Genomic DNA, 21,512 nt, shown 5'->3' with positions numbered 1-21,512 from the left:
CCCTCCATCCCGGACGCCGGCGATGGGGTACGGAGTAGGGAGGCAGGAGCGCTCGGAGCCGGGAATGGATCCACTTGGGGAGGCGAGTAACGGCCCCGGGGAACCCCGGGCGCGACCTCGTTCCGGTGATTGAAGTTTGTGGAGTTACCTCTACCCGGGGATCCCACCCCCCCATTCCAACCACATCCTTCTCCCACCTCCCCCAGTCTCAGGAGCCTGAGCCCCGAAGGTTCAAGAAGTCAAGAGCCTGGAGAAATGCACTGTGCAAATATATTGACTTTATTTGTCTCCGTTCGGGAGCCTCACAGACATATCCAAGTAAAAAGATCGTTAAATAAACGCCGTCAGCCATCGCAATGCAAAAATAAATATCAGTCCTCCGGCCGCAGCAGCAGCTGCGCCCCAAGTCCCATCAGCCGCGCCTAACAATTACAAAAGTGTTCAGCGAGAGTGTGTTGGCGAGAGTGTGAACGGGTGAGCGCTGGGGAGGGGGCACGGCGGAGCGGTGAGCGGAATCGGAGTTGCAGACCCTCAGACAAGGGCGTGGAGCGGCTCTCGGGGAAGCCCCGGCGACCCAGCGCCGACTCAGCGCGGGCGCGCCTCCCGCACACACTCACGGCAGAGTCCGTACTGGGAAGAGTTAAAAAATAAACATTTACAAGGGCAAAGAAAGCGGCCCCCCTCCCCGGCAGCCCCGCGCGCTCCGGCCGGGGAGCAGCGCAGCGCGGGGCGCACCGAGCAGTTCGCAGCCCGGCGAGAGGTCCCGGTCCTCGCGGGCCCCCGGGGCGCGGGCCCTCTGGGGCCGGGTTCGCGGGTCCCCGGGCAGCGCCCCTCACAGGGCCGAGTCGGAGTCGCTCGAGTCCAGGCTGTTCCTCAGTTTGCAGCTGCTGAGCTGCTCCCTCTGCAGCGACAGGCTCTGCGTGCTGCGGCGCAGGCACTCCAGGCTCTGCAGGAACGACTTCTTGGCCTTCTCCTCCTCCATGGGGGACACCCCTTCCTCCTCCACCTCCTGGATCTCGTCGAAGGTCACCGGCTGCGTCTTGAAGCGGGACTGGCGCGGCCGCCGCAGCCGGCCCTTGCCCTTGGACAGCTTGGCGGGCCGCACGGGCTGCGGGAACTCGTCGGCCAGGCACACGAAGTGCGGCATCACCGCCTGGTAGCTGGAGCAGATGCCCATCAGCTCGCCGGGCTTGGCGGCCGCCATGGCGCTGCCGGCGTCTTCGGGGCCGGGCGGCGGGGCGCCGGGGCTCTCGGGGGGCGGCCGCTGCGCCGGGGCCCCCCGGGAGGCAGCAGCCTGGGGCTCGCCGGGCGGGGGATCCAAATCTGCTGCGGGGTGGCGGCGGCCCTCGCGGGCCCGGGTCGGCGTTTTCTCGGGAGGGCGGGCGGGAGGGCCCGTCGGGGGGCGCGGGGCTCGGCGCGCGCTGCTGGGCTGCGCTCCCGGGCGCTTGCCGCCGCGGCAGTCACCGTCTGCCCCGCGGCGGCCCGGCCCGCCGCTTATATAGCCCGCTCCTGCCCACACGGCCGCGAGCTCGGATGACAGCGAATGCCATTTAAAGCGTGCGCGCCCCGCGCCCTTCCGCCTGACGTCGCCCCGCCGCTCTGGGAAAGTAACGGCCCTTTCCCCAGCGCCGCCCGCCCGCCCCCAGCCAACCCGGCTCCGGAAGGCAGGCCCCGCCCGCGGGGTTCCGGGAGCATCCGAGGCCCCGGGAGCACGCGGCGGGGCGGGGTGGCCGGAGAGCCGGCGGATGGGGGGCGGGGGGCTCGGATCGGCGGACACTGGGCTGCCGCTCTCCGTCCTGGGATTCCCCAAGTTGCTACCGACCGTGGTGGCCGCGGCGGCGCAGGTCCCCTTCCCCCTCCCAGATCCCAAATGCACACACTCAAGACGCTGGTGATTCCGCCGCGGGTTCTGCGTTGGGCGCGTGGTGGAGGCAGCTCCCAGCCCTCCTCGGAGCGGGGAGAGCCGGGCGCCGGGACAGCAGGGCACCTAGCTCCCCAGAACTGAGTTCGGAGAAAAGGTTGGGTTTCTTCTCTGGATCCTCGTCACCCTTCCCCAGACAAACGCAAATCCATAGACACACACAAACACGCACAGAGCCATGGACGAATAAAAACACAGCCCGATTATTCCATTCCGGTTCTCCCCTTCCCTAGCCATCTTCGCTCTGTCTCCCCACAACCCCGCCCCCAGGTCCCCCAGGCACCAGCCCCCTATTCATGCTCAGAAGAATGACACTTGGATAGGCACTAATAACAATGATAATAACTACAATCTGGAGAGCTTCACTCTGAACCACCCAGGGAGCTTCGTTTTACATATATTACCCTACTTAATCTTCGTAACAGCCCTGTGAGGTAATTGGTATTCTCCCAAATTTACATACGACATAGTGGAGGCACAGAGAGGATAAGTAGCTAGTCCTTTAGTGATGGATGGAACCAGCCGGTGCTATTACTGCCTTGTGCTGAGGGCTGGTACCCACCAGTGCCCCTGGGGCTTCTGAGAGCAGGTCCCCTGGTTTCCCTGACTCCCAAGAAGGAACTGTGAGCACCCCCCACCCCAGACCACATGGGTCTCAAGGGTGGCAGGCACAGAACCCAGCTCACCCTGCCTCCATCTTCCCCACTCCCTTCCACAGGCACCCAGTCAGGCTCACAGGGCCGCGGGGAAAGGAGGGAATCAGTGGGATTTGGCCTCCATTCCTTCCACAGCCGTTCAACAGATTCATTAAGGACCTCCTGGGTCCCAGCTCAGGAGTTACATTCCAGTGCGTGGGGCAGACAATAAATCTCAAAACAAGACCCTGATCTTGGGTGATGTGGGAGAGATGCAGATGGAAAAAGGTGCAGAAGGCGGGGGCAGGAAAAGCTTCTCAGAGTGGTCGATCTTTAAGGTGATGCTGAGGGACAATAGTATCACTGCTACGAGCTTAATACGGGCCATGCTCTAATACTTTTTATGTGTTAGCTCAACAGCTCTAGGAAACAAATACTTTTATTATTGTCCTTAACAGATAGAAAAACCAAGGCACAGAACAGGTAAGCAACTTACCCAAGGTCACACAGCTAGTAAGCAGCAGAGCTGAGATTCAAACCCGGGTGACTCCTCTCCTGAGCCCTCCCTCTTAACTTACACTGAAGCCCTTTGTCCTATGGAGTACAAAGAAGGAACCAGAGTGTGACCAAGTGAGAGCGTAAGGAGAGTGTTTCAGACAAAGGGAATCCTAGGACAAATGCACCAAGGAGGGGAAGAACCAGTGAGAAAAGCCATGTGGCTAAAGCAGAGTGGGAAGGGGGCAATGAGAAGCAGGGACAGTCACAGAAGGCCTAGACGGCCATGTTAAGGAGACAGCATTTTATTCTAAGGGCAACGGTAAGGCACTGGGGAATCTAGGGCAGGCGACATGCTTCAATTCATGTTTTAAGAGCTCACTCCAGCTGCCATGGGAGGCACAGACTGGAGAGGGGTGGGGACGAAGAAGGAAACCCACTTACAAGATTGAGACCATCACCCAGATACAAGACACTGAAGATGCGGACTGGGTGAAGAGAGGGTGGGAAAAGGCCATATTTGGGCTGTGTCTGAAGATAGGAGGAGAAGACTTGCTGATGGATTACGTGGGGTGGTGGGAGGAATCAAGGTTGACTTTTATGGATTTAGCCTGAGCAAGTGGTAGACGGGGACGTGGCAGTGGGGGGTGAGAAGGCTGGAGATGGGTAGGGTCATTGTGGAGTCTGCTGGCTAGCCATCAAAGTCCTCTACCTATGTGGGCGAGGCCTGGATACTCATATCAGAACTATGTTATGTGAGAGAAAAATTAATTTATGTAATCTGAAGGCCATTGTATTTGGGATTTTCTTTTAACAGCGGCTTAGCAATACTCTAATACAGAAATTGGTACCAGGAATGCAAAGCTGCCACGTATAAAAACCTAAAATCTATGGCCCTGGCTTTGGCAACAGGTGGTAAGGAGTACAGAAACCAGGAGTGGAGGATGGAAAGCTGGTGACCCTTGTTATGCTGTGACAAAACATTTATGAAAAACATTACCTGTGATAATTGAGAAGATGGGCCACATAACCACTGAGCCTGTAATTCCAAAAAAAATGGCTGCAAAGAGCTAAAAACATTTGCACATGTTGGCTGCTCAATGATGCTTTTAGCCTGAGACTCCAGCAAAGAGACTGGCTAGTCTGCAAGCAGAGATGAGCAGAAGGGGAGCTAATACAGAGAAGCGCTATTGTCAGGGCTGCAAAGCCCAGCTGGTTTTGTCCAAAGAGCAGAAGATCAGACTGTCGTGGTTTGCAGCCTCTCTCCAAGCTTGTCTGTGACACCAGGCAGAGGGATCGCCCCTGCAGCGAAGTATTGTATTAGCACTGTTGCCTTGTCATTCAAGTCCATTATTTTAGATGCCTTGAGGATAGCTTTCATTACAATGAGAGAGAGAGGAGTTGGGCAAGGCAGGCAGGCTTAATAACTCAGACAGGAAAGGAGCTCTGGGTATGGTTGCTGGCACGTGGAACTGACTAGAGGCAGACCGAGTTTCTGAAGGAATTATTATTATCAACAAAACTGCAAGGCTGGACTTCAAAAGCCAATGATCCTTCCACTGCAAGTATGTGCTGGAAGAAGACAGAACTTCAATACCCCATAGGGCGGTAGTGGAGAGCAATAAGCAAGAGGGAATTTGCCAAGGGCAAAGTCAAGGGCCAGGGAGACCCAGGGCAAGAACTTCCTCTACCACCAGGGCAGGGAAGTCCTCATGGATCCAGAAGGGAGGCTGGGGCAGAGACTGCCAGCTGTCCATCAGCTGGGTCACCTTTCCCAGCTTCCCTTGCAGCTAAGGTTGGGCCGTGTGTCAAAAGAGTCATCTGTGCAATGTCAGCAGAAGTCAACGGTTCGAATTCTGTCCCACTTGCATGAGAGGAAAGTCCCACCCTAAGCTTCCATATTTTTCCCCATACCTACTGAAGAGTGATTACCAGACAGACCCTGGATCCTTCCTGTTCGTCTCGATCCCTACATGACCCTGTGGGGCAGAGCTATCCACCAACCTGAAACACTTCCCTTGGAGCTCTTACATGAGAAAACAGTCAACTGAATATTTTTAAACTACTCTAATTTCAGGTCTCTATTATATCAACTCATTGTCCTAACCAAGAGAGCCATAGACATCCAAGGTCAAGCAGGACACTGGAAGAACTCGGGGAGAGGTGAAGGATGGAGTAGCAGTTTGGGAGTCTTTGGGGTGCAGAAGGGATAGTGGGTGAAAGGCCACCTTCCAGAGAAAGAAGGGGTGGGAGCAGCCAACACCGGGCGGTGGGGCTCAGATGAGCCAGTCCTCAGAGAAGCAATGTCCAACAGGGTTAAGACGGAAACCAGAAGAACATGTCAGAATGCAAGAGAAGGATGTTTCTACAAGGAGGATGATTAGAATGGCCGTCAAGAGACAGGTCCTAGCCCAGCTCTGCCTGAACTTCGTGTGAGCCCTGGGGCAAGCCACTAATCTCTCTGCACCACTGAGGTCTCCGCACAAATGCTGCCCTATCAGAGCAGCCTTTCCTGGCCGCCCTATTCCAAGTGGTCCCTCAGTCACTCTATACCACTAACTAAACAGCCTTCTCACATGTTTGTTCCCCTCGACAGTGTTGTCTACCTTCCCCACCGGCCTGCCGGCCTCCGCCTTCCCAGTACCCCAGCCAGCGCTGGCCACAGCAGGAGCTCCGGGTTCCTTGCAAGTGGACTGCCATCCTCTCCTCGTCTCCCCGTGACCTGTGCTCCCATAGCTCCTGGCGACACCATCTCCACCGGGGCTTCCTTCCCAACATGCACAGCTCCTCTGGACCCCAAGTCCCCAGGCCAGGGACTGGGGTACCCTAGGTCACTCCTCTCAGCTTTCCTTGATAGAAGATTCCCCATCCTCAGCCCCAGGGAGGTGAAAGTAGGAAAAGAGGTCCTTGCTTCACAGCAATGTGCCCAGGTTAGCAACCAACTCGGACCCCTTCACTTCTGTTCCTCGGCAAGTCTGGCCTTGCTCACAGGGGGATTCTGGGAAGAGGAGAAGGGAGGTTGAGAGATGGTCTTTGCCTCAAGGATGGCATCTGAACTCCCACGTGACCTAGCTTCCTCTGTTCCACTACTGACCTCCCCAACCCCCATCCGCAGCTCTACCTCTCAGGCTGCCTCCAGGACCAATCCCAGCCCTAGGTGACCTTTTTAAACATGCTGTGCCCTCCAGATCCACAGGAGTCAGCCAGGGGCCACCGTCGGGTCAGGAGAACACGAAGCTAGAGTCCAACCCCACTCTGCCCTGAGCTCATTCTGTGACCTTGAGTAGGTCCTACTCTCTGAGACTCCCTTTTGCCCCTCAGCTCAGAAGTAATGCTGGGCATCCACGACGAGTGTACGGAAAGCACCTGGACAAGTGGCCGGCGCGGCGGAAACATGAGAATCCAGTTCTTTTTCGTGTTCATTATCTCATGCTCAAACCTACCCCACCCCCCAGCATGGTTGAGGAGATGGACAGGGACCAAGAACCTCCCGCTGGGAGGGGGGCACTGTTTAGGGTTTGGGTGACTTATCCTCTGCCTGACTCACAAGGTAAAGGAGGAAGCCAGACCCAGCAAGGTCAAGCTCTCAGAGCAACTAAGTAATGTCTTCATCATCTGGTGTTACTACCAGTGCCCAAAGGTGGTCCTGGGGGGCAGCACGGGATATTAGCCTCCTTGGACAGCACCCCCAGCCCCATGTCTACCTTCCTCCAAAGATGGGGGGGGCACGGGGTGCGAGCCAGTGAGAGCTGCATGTGTCGAGGAGAGGTGGGCAGATCTGGGGCCTCTGGAGGGGTCTGCCCGGGGGTCAGGGCCTGGGCTCCGTTGCCCTCCAGGCATTGCTGAGTTTGCTGGGTCCATGTGGGCTTTGCCGGGACAGGCTAAGTTGCCTCCCCAGGCCCAGTGGGGCAGAGGAAAGCCATTAAAGGGGATGAAGGATGGTTCCTTTTCTTAGTAGGCCTGTAGCCCTAGGATTACAGAGGAGCAACACAGAAATGTCATCTGTTGAAGATGCACTATGTGCCTGGCATTCTGCCAATGGTGCTTTGCTCGAACCTCCCCTAAAATCATCCTCACGGCGTCCTTTGACGTCCATCACCTCCATTCTGCCGACAGCCTCGTGTGCTTTGTAGCTCACCGGGGTCACTCTCAGTGCTACGTGCAGCGCCAGGAGCCAGGTAGGTGTGCCTGGCCCAGAGAGCCCTGCTCCTCGCCCGCACCATCCCTGCCCCTCCGGCGGGACGGGAACTGCACCGGCCGAGTCGGGCACGCGCGATGCCGTATCTGCTCCATCACCCGTGTACTCTGTGGCCTTGAACCCGTTGCTTCCCACCTCTGAGGCTCAATTTCCCTATCTGTGACGTGAGGAGGCCAGACTCACGAACTGGGGCCCACCGGGCTCTAACATTTTCAAATCCTCAGGAGGATCAGGGATGAGGTGACCCGTTCACAAGCAGGAGATGCTTCCTCTTGAGCCCAAGAGTGGCAAAGAGCCCAGGTTAAGGCTGCGGGGGAAGGCTCGCTTCCACGGAGGAGGTAGCTGGGGGAGCAGATGGGGCAGGAAGATGGTAGCAGCCTGGGGAGGGGCTCGTGCCACCACCTCCTCCACTGTCCCCACCCACACTTTGGCTTTTGGGCAGAGCCTAGGATTAAAAAAAGCAATCACCAGTTCTTCAGCTATTAACAGGGCTTTGTTTCCAAGGGAGCCTGCAGTACCCTAGCCCCGGTCCGATGGGGGCAGGGAGGCCAAGTCTGTCCTGGGAGGCAGAGAGGCAGTGAGCTGGGGAGGACACACAGTAAAGCAGAAAGAACTAGGTTGGGGCAGTTCTGCCCAGATGCTCCTCTGCTTCCTTGAGGGGGGCGGTGTGGGGGTGGGGGAGGCAGGAGGGTCAGGCCCCTTCCGGTGACTGCTTTGCCATCCTGGCATAAGGACCTTCACAGGTCGGCTAAAAGCCTTAGTCAGCTGGCTTCCCCCCTACACTCACCCCCCTACACTCACAAGTCAATCTCATGCCTCCAAGGGCTGAATGAGGTGATGGTCATTCCAGATGTTGCCGTTTGGGTCAGTCTGCACTATGGGTGTATTTGGTCTAGCCACTGTGTGTATGTGTGTACGCACACGTGTGTGCATGCTTCTGGGTGTGTGTAGGTGGAATGCAAATGTGAATGTGGCATAAGGGGTGGGGAGGGGACAGCCACAAACACACCCTCTGTGGCAGGGCCTTTCTTGCCTCTGGACCCCACCCTCACCTCCTGCTGGGGCCACTCTGCCCCCGCCAGCGAGCCATCCGTACCAAGCCTGGGACTCCAGCATTTTACCAACTGCTTCTGCCTCACTCGGAATTAGCACTTCGTCTGGTACGAGTGTGAGCATAAAAGTGTTTTGATAATTTTGCTGGAGGGTTGCCATGACAATCCCTAGCAAGTTCCAAGAGGGGGTGTTGGTGTGCACGAGAGAGAGAGAGAGAGAGAGAGAGAGAGAGAGAGAGAGAGGAAGAGAGCCCGAGAGACACAAAGAGGGAGAGACAAAGAGAGGCAGTGAGAGGAGCCACCCCCACGATCTCCCCAAGTCAGGCCTTCAGCCTGAATTCAGCACCCGCACCCCAGTGGCCCCATTCATGCAGCAGTGAGCTCACTATCCCACCAGGGTCTCACTGGAGACAGTGAGGTGGGACAGGAGCTACTGGCTGGCAGGCTGCCAGGGGTGGCAGGGCAGAGCTGGTCCCACTGGGGGAATCACCCTGCCACCCTCCACTCTCAGGATGAGCCCCAGGGAGTACCAGGCTGGAGTGGGAGCAGGGAGATTTTCAGGGACTCAGAGCCAGAGCCCCAGGAAGACTCCTAAGAATCATGCCCAGCCTACAGGCCTGTCTCTGCTGATGTGGCTGATGGCAGCGCATTTCCCTGCCGGGGGCCTGCTTCCTGGCATGGCTTGGGCTGTCCAGAGACTGGGCTTCTGGTTTTCTTACATGCTTTCTTGCAGGTCTGAGTGTCCCTCTTGGGACCACTGGTGTGACAATCACTATATGGATCAGGATGAAACCCCACATCATCTGAGGCCCGTGAGCTTTGCAGAGTGGGTTCTCTCCCCTCTCTGGCCAAAGCGGGGATATCTCTGCCATCTTCTGAGATGAGGTCATGGAGGACCAGAAGGCGGCGGGAAACAGAACAAGTTCCCACACCGAGTAGCAGTGCAGAGGCAGAGTTGGGATGGAACCCAGCCCTCGACCTTACCCCAGCCTCATTGATCTCACGGAAGACAGGTTCTCTGGAATGGGTCCATCTGGCACTACCCACTTCACATATGGACAGGGAAACTGAGGCCCACAGACATTCCCCCAGCTAATGAGCATAAAGCCAGAAGTTGTCACTGCCTTTACCGAGCCATCAGCCAACCCCAGGTGGCCCCTTAAAGCAAGCCTCGAGGACTTAAATTTCTGTTCCCGGGTTAAAGTGCCAGTCTTGGAAGGACGGTCTTCGGGTTATTGCCAAAACAGCGCAGAGGGCAGCTGGAGCCGGCCGGGGACCCAGAGGCAAGGAGATGAGCAGTTTGCTGGGGCGCTGCCATGTCCCAGCTGCATAAGGACGTCTTGCTCGGGGCCTCCCAGCTTCTGCTATGGGAGCCATGTGGCCCTGGGCTGTGGAAGCCCCTGTTTCTGCAGCTGTGGAGAGCCAGCGTGCCCGGTAGCCCTCCGAGGAACTACTTCCCAAGCTCCGGACAACAGCTACCCTGGAACTGCAGTCTCAGAGGACGGAGGCAGTCTCTCGCTTACATCTCCCTTTCAATTATTCACCAGCATGGCCGGAGGGGGTAGGCACCAACAGGAAAGTGCTGTGGGCTCTGGAGACAGCCTGCAGGGATGACTTTCCCGCAGCCTTAGTAAGAGGCAACAGCACGAGAATAAGCAAACAGCAGCTCAAGACTGCCTGCTTGGATACCCTGGTTCTGGTGTTTGCTAGAAAGTTCTTCTCACTACTCTGTGATTATGGAAGCCTCATGACTGCCCCATCCTTCTCCCGGACCAAACTAGCTGATTTATTAAAACATACTGAGGCCAAACTAGCCCTGTAGGAGGGTGAATTTTTAAACAGATTCCAAGAAACCAGTGTCAAAAAGATGCCCTTTCACGTCATGTGTTCTGAGCCTGGCCTTTAGACAGGGTACATTGTCAGTCTCGTGAATAGCTACTGGCCCACTTTGGGGGCCCAGAGAGTCTGTCCTCCTCAGGCCCCATCTTCCTCCTCAGACACGGCCTCAGGCTGCCTAGTGGACATGAAATGCTTGCTGCGCCCCGGTCTCTTTGCATGTTGTGGACATGGCGGGGGGCAGTCACTCCCGGGGTACCCGACGTCAGGCAGCCTCTCTCTGACATTGCCCTGCCTGTCGCCGGTCATGGAAGGCATCTCCTCGGTCTTTCTTCATGCTGGTCACAAACAAAGCATCCTGAACCTATCACTGCACCCTTAAGCTTAGCCTCTGAGATAGGTGTTACTATCTCCAAGCTTTAGTTAAGGCAACAGGCTCAGAGATGTTCGGGAACTTTCCCAAGGCCACACAGCCCAGCAGAGATAGAGCTGAGATTTGCTCCCAGGTCCACTGGTTGCCAAAGCTCCTCCCATCCATCAGTCATCCCCATGACAGTGGCTCCTGAACCTGACCAGGGAGGGGTTCAGTGGGAGGAAGGACTAGATGAAGAGGGCTGGGTCTGGGGAAGAATCTGGAACTCTAACTGGGAGCCAGGCTCCACTGCCCAACTGCTCTATCAGAAAGAAGACTGGTGTCCTGTGGGCCAAGCAGTAGAGCTGGGCGGGGTAGGGAGGGGAGTATGGATGACATCCAAGCCCACTCGTTTCATGTGGAGGTGCAGGAGAAGGCCTGGGCGCCCCTCCCAACTCACGATGCCCAGGGATGCAAGACAGAGTGGGTAGCGCGCGGCCAGATGGATGCGCCGGGGCCTCTCACCGTGAGCACGGGCAGGAGTCCACTCAGAGCAGCGCACTCCAGCACCTTCGGGCCAAGAGTCTCCACACCTGAGACTGGAAACCACTGTTTGCAGATACTGAGAAGAAAACCACAAAGGCTTGGCTGATAGAGGCCATGAGGCCAGAGTAAATGCAACAGAACTGCGAGCTGCCAGAAGAGAAAGGAATCTTCCAGATGAGCTGGGGCAGTGTTTTCAGACCAAGAGGCATGACTCATTAGTGGGCCATACCAATGGATAGGGGGCCGTGGCCAGCATTTTTTATAGATGCACAACAGTACAGAAAACACAGAGTAAACACATGTAATAAAGCTTTAGTTTTAAACAGGGTGTGTGTGTGTGTGTGTGTGTGTGTGTGTGTAAACTTTTTTTTTTTTTTTTAACCATGGGTTCTGGTCCAAAAAGCTCCAAAAAACACTAAGTTGGTTCAACCCCCGTATTCTGCAGATGGAGATCTGGGGCCAAGGGCAGGACAAGGCTCGGACACAGGACAAGGACACAGGACGAGAACCGTCTCCTGATGCTTGGACACTACCTCCCCAGTGCCACAGGCTGCTTTCAGAGGCCTGACTCCGTGCTCATCTTTCAACCTTAGACACTCTCAGCCTTGGCCACTCTTACCCGATGTCGTTCCCAGGCTAGAAGCAGGAAGAATCCGGGCTTCGCATGGAGGTGTTGTGACAGGATGTCCTCAGGCCTTTCCTCTTCTAGACTGGTCCTACTCGGCTCTTTCCCTGCCTCCTTTCCTCCCCCGGCTCCCTCTCTGTGGGAACATCCCAGAACCAGGGTCCTTTCACCCTCCCCCTGACGCCACGAATGCCTCTAGGCGGCCACTTCCCAGGTCCCTCCTGGCCCTGCTGGGCCCCTCTCCCCCGAGGCCTTGTCCTAGACCCCTCTACAAAGTGACTCCAGCTCCACAGGCTTTGAGATCTGCCTGAGGCCCTGTGTGAGCCCCACCCCACCCAGTTTCCAGGGCCCAGGACTTCCCTTCACATCTATACACCATCTGATAACAGCTGCCCTAGATACGCACATCACACTCAATTCTCACAGCAGCCCTGTTTTATAGGTGGAAACACTCAGGGGAAGGAACTTGCCAAAGACCCGGCAGCCATCGGCAGAGCAACTCGCTCTAGAAGCAGGTCTACACGGCCCCAACATGTATACCTGGGCACTACCCTGCCGGGCTGATTCCTGGCACACCTTCCCCCAAAGCATCCTGGGCTGGGCGGGAAGACGACACCAAGGGGGTGGGAGCGAGTACGTCTCACTTTACTCTGCAATGAGGAAACGAATGCCCCACTCTCAGGAGGGCAGAACACCAGAAAGGCAGCATCCACCCTTCTCCTGCACCCCTTTCTTTCTCCAGGAGGGCAGCACAGGCTTCCCTGAGAGGAAGGCTTGGGAGGAGGAACTGGGTTAGGGGAATCTCTCTCCTCGCAGACTCAGGGGGGTTGGCAGCTGGTAGGGACAGGGCTTGCTGTGCTGGTTCCCGAACAGGGTACCCCATGTGCCCCAGGGTGCCCCTAGACTCTGTGAAGGAGTAGCGAGAAGTCTGACTGTGATCATGGCTATAAGCCAAGGTCTCCCATCCAGGGTTATCGGTAAGAACACTGGTGTTTTGATCTTGTAGCTGAGTCCTGGGTCTGTTTTACTCATGCTTCAGCATTTACGGCAAGAAAGGGTGTTATTAGCACCAAAAAAACCAACATCTTTTCTCCTCGGCTATCCTGGGGATCCCCATCTCTCTGCTTGGGCTCCTGCCCGGTGGGTCCTCCCACCTGCAGCCCCTCCACTCACCCCTCCTGAAAACTGTTCCCAGCCCCCCGTGGCTCCCAGGCCCGATCTGGGCCCCTCTCCCTCCCTCACTGTCCATCCTCCAGTTCACCGCCCCCCACCCCAGCCCCGCCTCAACACAAGCCACCCAGGACCCCCACCATCATTTCCCAGTCCTCCCCGTTCTCCCAGGGCCTCCTCCACCAGGCAGCCTCTCCTGACCACCACCCCAAATTGTATCTCCTGCTTCTCCCAGCCCTGCAGCCCTCACTGTCAGGGCCCCTTGCTTCACAGTCACCTTGTCATGGAGGTGTTTCAAGTGTTTGTCTTGTTTTCTCAACAAACGACACAACATCTGACCTCAGTGCTACTGCTCCCCAGGACGTCCCGAGTGCTTGCTTGCTTCTCCTTCCCAGAGAGAAGCTCTGGAGAATGCTGAGTGCAGGGCCTGGCTTGTTACTGGTTCTTAAAGCACAGCATGAGTTTTCAGATATGCTCAGACACCACTGGGAGGAGAAGTTGGTGCCACCTTTTTGGAAAGCCATTTACATGATCAATTCAAGGCCTTAGAAATAGGCACAGCCTTCCAAATCCAGGCGAGGACCCCATTTTTAGGAATGTATTCTAAGAAAAAAATAATAGATGTGCATGAAGGTTTAGCCACAAGGACGGCCACGTAAGTGACAGGATGGTGCTTCTGTTTCTTTGAAGAGTAACATGGGGATAAAAATAGCTTCCAGTCCCTGGGCTGCTATGAGGGTTAATAAATCATGAGTTAATATACATAAAGCACTTAACACAGTGCCTGGCACCAGATCCAGGCTCTATGGAAACGTTACCTGTTCTTTTTATTCGAACTGAAGTCTGAATGAGGCCAAATCCTGGGCTCCTTGCTATGACAGCACCCTGCCTCCCACCATCCCTTCTCCTGTGTTCCCAAACCAACACAACAGTTACTAATAATAGCAAACGCCGCCCCGACGATGACAACAGCAAAGATCTAAACACCCAGCACAATGGGACCGGTTACCCAACACCACAACTACACACAATACTATGCAGCCGTTCAGAGCCATGTTACGGGACAGAGGTTAATGTCGCCCACGCAGGTTCTTGATAAATGGGAAAAGGCTACAAAATGATGAGTTCAGTATGAAGCTGCCCCCCACCATTTTTAAGGATACAAATATGTAGAAGAAATATACTGCAAAATGTGAAGTACTGTTGCTTCTGGTAGTGAAGTTACAAGGGATTTTCCTTTTTATCTTTCTTTTTAATTTCTTGCAAAAAAACACTCCTTTTGTAGTCCGGAATAAAAACTAATTTTGAGAGCAAATAAGTCCCTGCTGGCTTCCTCCTCTCTGCAATAGAAGGGGCTGTGTCCTCCTTTTATGCGTTCCCGCCACATCTGATACACAATCTGCGGGCATAAAAGCCCCGGTCTCAAACAGAATTCCAGCCTGGCAGTCTGGTTTAATCTTCCAGGCCAAGGCGTTCTGTACAGAATCTAGAAACTGCCAGCAAGGACGAGAAAACAATGTGACCGGCAGGGGTGCGCCTGCGCCTGGTTGGTGGCCTGTCCCCAGGGCGGGGGAGGCTCGAACACTGCCCCGAGGGGGACGGGGCATTAAGAGACCAGTCACCTGGGGAGCATGTGGCGGGGTTGCTGAGAGGGAGCAGAGCCTTGCTGCGAGGCCACTTTGGCATCTGGGGGCTCTCGTCAGCTTGGTCTGAACAACTTCCCAGGAGACGCTTAAGTGCAGCCAGATCTTAATGTGATCAGCCTCGCTCAGGGACAATTTTGTTTTGTCCCTATCCGCGCCGCCGCCCCCCCACCCCCCAGCCACCCCACAAGCTTCTGGGCCTCCCCTTGCAGCCCCGCCGGCAACAGAGGTGTGGGCACCCCAGGGAGCTTGCCAAGAGGCAAGGCGGGGGCACAGGGCCATCGTCAGCTGCGGAGGGATCACTCAGCCAGGGGGCAGCTCGGGGGGGGGGCGGTCAGTAGGGCACGTGGGGCGCCCGCCTATGACAGACGTTAGCAAGCGCGCTACCATCAGGAGTGCGCCGTTTGTGATCTCGGCCGAGAGAGCTCGGAGAGGTGGCTGCTTCTGTGTCCACTGCGCGGCTGAGGAAACAGGCTCAGGGGCTGTGTGGCCCAAAGGGCCTCAACTGGAAAGGGCAGAGTGGGACTCGAGCCCCGGTCTGCCGGCCTCAAGTGGAGGCTTCTCCCACAAGGCCGTGGCAGACATGGAGGCTGGAGCAGGCGTGGGGTGTCACGGCTGCTCCCTAATTCCCCCTGCGCCTGCGGCACTGGAAGAGGGGGGCTCACCCCTCACAAGGCTGACTCAGGCCCGTCTTGCCCAAAACTGTCCAGCTCCCTGCCCTCCTCGGCTGCTGCGGGGCTTGGCCTGCACTATTCTCGGCGGGAGGCGGCCACCTCCAGCTGCAGCAGGGACTCTGGCCACGCATGGAGCCCCCTGACCAGTGCAGCGCAGACAGCCAAGACCTCTCCTTGGAGGGCGGCCCCGCAGGCAGTGTGACTTTCTGGGCTGTGTGTGTCTGTGTTCCCGCTTGTTCCCAAGTGCTGCCTTTGGCCAGAAATCTCAAAGGAGGTCACAGCTTCTGAGTGGTGGAAAGAACAGTGGCCTGGGCACTCGATACTGGTCTTCCTGCTGGTTCTGCCGTACAGGCCAGGTGCCCCCCCAGCATAAGCACCTCTGGACCTCGGCTTCCTCATCTGTCCAACGGGGACAGCAGTTCCTAACCTTCACTCTCACGGTACTCGGGGGAGATAAAGGGCAAGGCGCGCGCGAGAGTGCACTGCGCTCCTTTCGGGCCCACCTCCTCCCAGCACGAGGCAGGAGGCTGCTGGAGGGGGCAGACCGGGAGAGAGAGGGACAGTGAGAGGGAAGCCAGATATTAAGACTCTCCCTGGATTTCTTACCTCTGGACTGTCTTCCCTTCCCCTTCACTGCAGGTGAATGGAGACGAAAAGCTACGTGAGAGGGTGCTGGGAAGAAATGAGTAGTTAATCCCTTAGACATTTTCAGGGGAAACATTCCAGAAAACTTTTCTCTAACCAACAAGGGCAGAGGAAGACACTTCTCCTGAGACCTGCCTGGGTGGTCTGCAGCCTGAACACACTTGGGCCAGAGCCTGGGAAGCAGCCCCAGGCCTGTGGCATCCTTATCCACCCGTCCCACATTCTTTAGGCAGGGAGGATAGAGCCCTCAAACCAGCATTGTTTTGGGAGGCGTGGATTCCGCTCCTGGAGACCCTCACTCATGCCTATTCTCCAAGTACAGACCCGGAAAGGCAGGGTGGGAACCAGTGGCATAGGGACAGACTCGACCATCACAGCACCTGGAGAAGGGCCTGGCGGGTGGCTTCCTGCCCCAGCCTCTCGGACGGACGGGGGAGGCAGCCCCTTGCAGCAGCCGGAAACGTTTCAGCCACATCAAGCTAGGAGGGTGCATATGTTCTGACGGCCTTTTCAGGGGCATCCGGATTATCACGTGTGCTGCTCGGCAGGCCCTCCTGCAGGAGGCGGCTCACTGTAACCTGATCGCACGGCCCCTCCAGAGCCCACTTCTTTTTGGTTCCTGTCCCAGGGGAAAAGCTCCGAGGCTCCCAGGCTCCGATTGGTGTCTCTATGCTGCTTCTGGTGAAGGGACCAAGACTGCAGCTGTCCCCTATGCCTGGGGCCAGGGCTGGGGAAAGCCCAAAGACAACACAGAAGGCCTGCTGACAAGCAGCCCCACGGGCCTCTTCCAGCCCACCCCAGGACACCAGATCTTAGGATCTGATCCTCTAGGTACATGCTCCTCCAGCTGATTAAAAAATGAGAAAACGACCTCATTAGGGTCACTTTTAGGAAGAAATCAGATTAAGGATGTTACAGGTCCAACACAGTTGTTTTTATTTTGTTCAGAGAGAGAGAATGCTCACGTGCATACCCAAGTGCAAGAGTGGGGGCAGGGGCAGGGGCAGAGGGAGAGGGAGAGACACCCAAGCCGACTCTGCACTGAGTGCCAAGCCCCATGCGGGGATTGATTTCATGACACATGAGATCATGACCTGAGCGGAAACCAAGAGTTGGATGTTTAACCAAAGGAGCCACCCAGGCATCCCAGACCCAACACAGTATACGCTGGAAACTCCCTTCTGGCTTTCCTCTTTCCTTCCCATCCAGAAACCTACAATTTGTGTCCAGAGTTAAAAGCTAGTGGGGTCAGAGGCCAGGATCTTGCCTGAACATGCCCACACTTCTGGAGGCCCCCTGAGAAAAGGGACTGTCCCTGGTGTTCAGGGAGTGTGTGGAGGGGTGCGTGTGTGACAGCACAGATGTAACTGTAATGACAACATTGTCACACATACCTTGGTCAGCATGGCACTGGCTCACCTGAGAAGCAATCTTTTCTGTAATGCTGGCTGCAAGTATCCTGCCTCACTTACCCTGTCCTGTACCGCTCTCTGACACCAGGCCCCTCGACCAGCTTTAACCCTAAAAGATAGCCCAGCCCAAGAGGGGACTCTGTTCACAGGCTGGGAAAGGCACTTGTAAATCAGCGCAGCAGTACTAAGCCAGCGGGAAAAGGCACCGTGAGTCTGTGTTCCGCTCTAATAAACAAACATCAACGTCATTCCCTGATGACCCTCAGACTCATGAATCGCCCTGAGACTGGATTCCAGCAGCACAAAACTGACCAGGCTCTCCCACTACGGTTCCTTCCAAGGAGAAAATGGGGCGGTGGGAAGGGGACAGTTGTAGACCAGGTCCTTCTGAGGAGAGCGAGTGGGTGGAACCATGTTAAGTAAAGATTTAAACAAACAGAATGCATCGCTATGGAAATATTCAGCTTTTTCAAAAGCATCGTTCAGAAAAATAAAGCAATCAAGGCTTCAGATTCAACACTTCACAAGTGTTTATGACCAGAAAAGGCAAAGTGGGTCTTGGATATCCTGCAGCCCAGTAAAAGCCGCCAGAATCCAAGGAAGAAGTATTCCCAGCAGGGCAGGGACCAGTCATGTGTCGAGGATTTCTCTACAGTCCTCCGACGGGAGTGTTCTGCTCAGCACAGGACCCGCTTCCCTCTAGTGGGGCTGCCATGACACGATTCAGGAGACAGGGCCACTTGCGGTCCAGGTCCAGGCACACCTACCAGGTACTAGGGCAAGGTCATGATAAGCCACGGAGGCCGCAGAGATGGAGTGCCACAGGCAGTGTCAGGTTTATGAGCTCACGTAACTCCAAACTTAACATGAACTGTCCATGCCACCAGAGCTAGTGGTTTAGTCAACAACGTGAATCGGGATTTCAGTATGGAGGATACAATCGGATACCGGGTGCGCATGGTCCTGAGGCAAGCCGCCTGTCGTGAAGACCTCTTTAGGGTACAAGCCGACCTGTGTTCTTTGGGCTGTGTGCTGACTGCAACAGTGCTGTCGTTAAGTGTCGTGAAGAAACTTGATGCTGAGTTTGGGTGTCACCCAGAGCCCCCAGAGGGACTAACAGAGGAGCATCCAGAGGAAGGGATCATGCAAGCACCCTCAGAGTTTGCTGGGATACGATCAGAAACATTGTTCTGGGTCACAGGAAGGTTGGATGAGAATTTGTCTAACTTGCCAGAACCTGGATTCTCTCCCCCCAAAATAAGCTTCCTTAGTTAAGTGGCCGACTAGGAGTCCAGTTGGCAGCCTGGTTTCTGACTAGGAGCTGCTAACGTTGATCAGGAAGAGAGGAGATGCAGATGCCTGAGGACAAAGAAAAGCCAGAGGACAAACAAGGCGGCCGGGTGGTCCGCTCTGCCAATGGGGTCCAGGGGTGAGCCGGGCAGGGATGCCCACTCAACAATTCTGCCTAAATTCCTCAAGGCAGAGGAAAAAGCACGCAGTTTAAGGATTCACCTGTGGTTTGAGTTCTGGTTCTGCTGCATGGAAGTCCTATTAAATCATTTAGCCCTTCTTGTGGGGGCCTCAGCTGCCTGGTCTCTACAATGGAAGAGCGCCTCTCCCCGGCCAGGCTTTGGGGAGGATAAGGGATTACATAGACAAAGCTTCCAGGACACTTCCTGGTAGGTTATTAAAGCTCAAAAAAAAGCAAAAACTTAATCTGTTTTTCTTCATGCTACATTGTTATATTTGCTTCCTCTGCTTTACAAGTAATGTTGGCAAAGCAGCTCAGCCCCTAATTCCTAGGGAGGATCTAAGGCCAGTAAAACACAGCAACAGGTCAGTGCAGTCCCTGGGCATCCTTTGCCAGGTTCTGAAAGTCCCCGTGCAGTCCTAAACCCTGTACTTTAACTCTATGGCAAGTACCTGTCATTTCAAAAGGGACATTATCTTTGTGGTTTAAAAAAAAAAAGGTGTGTGTGTATAAGGGGTAGATCTAGCATTGGGCAGCAAGGAACAAAAGCCAAGACCGCTGCTCTCAGCTGAAGAAGCCCGGCCGGTGGCTCAGGCTGTCGGCTGTCAAGTAGGAACTCATTTCCCCGACAGCCATGGCAGCGATGAGTGAAGAGATCAAATGTGCAGCTGACACAAGGGGAGGCCATGACCCTACATTAGGAGGGATGCCGTGAGACTGGGAACCATCTGCCAGTTCTTTCATCTATGGGAGCGGAAGAAGAATTTCCCAATGTCATGCATCAAACTCACAACTGAAGCCGTCTGTACCACCCTGGCCAGGTTTTGTTTAATAGGAAAACAGCTAGGAATCAGAGGTTTTATTTGGCTTTTATGGTGATTTGCATCGCCCTCACTGAAAGGCTTGGTGTGACGCTCAGATTTTATAAAGCGTTTAATATTTCTTACCGAAAGGAGCCATCCACATGTAAAACATTAAAAAAAAAAGTTTCCTTCCAAGGAGAAAATGGGGCGGTGGGAAGGGGACAGTTGTAGACCAGGTCCTTCTGAGGAGAGCGAGTGGGTGGAACCACGTTAAGTAAAGATTTAAAGTGGCGGGGGGAGGGGGAACCCCAATGCGAAAAGCCAGAAAGTTTGTCAGAAAGCAGGGCCCGCCAGGCCTGGTGTTACATCTGACTTCCGGGGAAGAGCCTGGCCAGTTTTTGGCACTCTACCACCAACGCCAAAGCCAATCCGTCTTCCAGAACGGAATGGAAACAAGATAGAAAGCAAGAAGCTCTGTAGGTTTTCCCAGCAGGCAGCTACGGAAACTCTAACTCTCTTGTCCTGTTTTCATCCATTTGACTCCATTTTCTTTCTCTCGAGTTTTCCCTATCTCGGTTTGGAATCAATCCAGCCCAGTACTCGTAAGTCAAGAGGTCAAGAAGACACGTGATTTTTATGAGGCAAGAAAGGGCAGCCACTCTGTTCTGTTTTGGGAACCTTGGTGACATCACGGACTGTTGACTCTCTGGAGCTCATGCCTAAGAGAGCACTGAGTCAGAAGAAAGCTTTCGTCACAGGGCTCCCGGAACTTAAGGTAAAGACAACTATTAGGTAACCGAGTCTGACCCCAGAGGGCTGCCCCTGCTTCTCACTGGCTTGGGTTTAAATGACTCAAGTCAGTCTCTAGGGGAAACTCATCTATGTGGGACAGCTGTCACTAGCAGGACATTTGCTGCTCTTCAGCCTAAATTTCTCATGACATCACTCAATTACTTCTGTCTCGGAGGGGACAGTTTCCTCTCGGATTACAAGTATCTAGGCTGTTGCCCGAAGATGGCTGGGTAACAAGACGCGGCCTCCACTCTTCGTTCGGTGGCCTGTAACCTGTCTGGGTCTGTCCCAGGGACGAGACTCGGTTAAATAAAGTGCTCCTAGAATATGCAGCTTTCCATTACGAAAGCACTGAAGCCAAGATGCTGAGCAGTCAAGGCCGACTTCCACGAGGCTCTGCGAGGTCCCCTCTGTTTGGGTTTCGGCAACTGCCTGCCTGCGGAGGCCTCCAGGGTCACCGACACATGTTTATATCCCACTTCACGAAGTCACAAGGAACAAACACGTGCGCCTTTACCCCGGAGGCAAAGCCCATTCACAGTGCCTCAAATGAAGCAGGAGGGGCAGGAGAGAAACTGCTCAAGGACAAACCCACCGTGAGCACAGCCACAGCAGTTTTTAATTTGCCTAAAGAAGCTCTGTGATTTTAAGGTGTGATTAGGGGTTCTGTTCCCACAGTAAACATAGTATGAATATGACCCGCTGGCTGTCATTCAATAGGACTCCGAAGCTGGGAAGCAAATCCCACCCTTGTCTTCTGAACAGCCTCCCTGCTAGATCAGCCGGACCAGCCTCTGGAAGTTCCTTCACGGTGGAAGATTTGCTCAGTCTTGGCCCAGCTTCTCTCTCAAAGTTCTCCCATCACCAGTGCGCCCCTCCAGGGTCTGGATAAACTGTCCGAAAGGTCAGGTTTATTCTCGGTTCTCTAGAGTGGTACTCTTTGGGCACTCGATGCTAAATGGAAATATAAGTAATTCTGACATAAACACATTTATGAGGACATGGACATATTTTGACTTCATCCCCCCTCAACCCCCCACAAGCATCAGTAAGCTCTCTGAAGTCTAGTGGAGAAAGGTTTTCTTCTCTGAAACAAATCCTTCCCCACCCCCATCACTCCAATAAGCCAGCGCCCTCACACTGAGGTATTGTTTTTATCTTTTCTAATTGCTGCTCTTCCTCACAGCTTCCTGCCATGCTCCCAAATCTCGCAAGGCAACACATAAATGACTGAGACCAAAG

The 21,512-nt window shown here is 55.1% G+C and overlaps 2 protein-coding genes across 5 annotated transcripts in view; both read right to left on the bottom strand.

The window, feature by feature from the left end:
• Positions 1 to 256: 256 nt before the first annotated feature.
• Positions 257 to 5,803, bottom strand: CUNH11orf96 (chromosome unknown C11orf96 homolog). The gene is made up of 2 exons (XM_032840710.1): positions 5,696 to 5,803; positions 257 to 1,987 (listed from the first exon to the last, which is right to left on the bottom strand). Exons 1-2 carry the CDS (start codon positions 5,801 to 5,803, stop codon positions 833 to 835), a joined length of 1,263 nt encoding a protein of 420 aa, XP_032696601.1. The 3' UTR covers positions 257 to 832.
• Positions 5,804 to 20,865: 15,062 nt separating this feature from the next.
• The window catches only part of ALKBH3 (alkB homolog 3, alpha-ketoglutaratedependent dioxygenase), a 36,519-nt gene continuing 35,872 nt past the window's right edge, over positions 20,866 to 21,512 (bottom strand). For all 4 annotated transcript variants that reach the window (XM_032840666.1, XM_032840668.1, XM_032840665.1 and 1 more), the window contains exon 10: positions 20,866 to 21,224. In XM_032840666.1, coding sequence (XP_032696557.1) covers positions 21,132 to 21,224 — 93 coding nt within the window. In that variant the 3' untranslated portion in view covers positions 20,866 to 21,131. The remainder of the gene's footprint in view (positions 21,225 to 21,512) is intronic.

The sequence above is a fragment of the Lontra canadensis genome, unplaced genomic scaffold (assembly GCF_010015895.1).
Source record: "Lontra canadensis isolate GAN:19392208 unplaced genomic scaffold, GSC_riverotter_1.0 scaffold115, whole genome shotgun sequence".
Taxonomy (NCBI): Eukaryota; Metazoa; Chordata; class Mammalia; order Carnivora; family Mustelidae; genus Lontra; species Lontra canadensis.
This window is presented reverse-complemented; position numbering and strand designations above follow the sequence as displayed.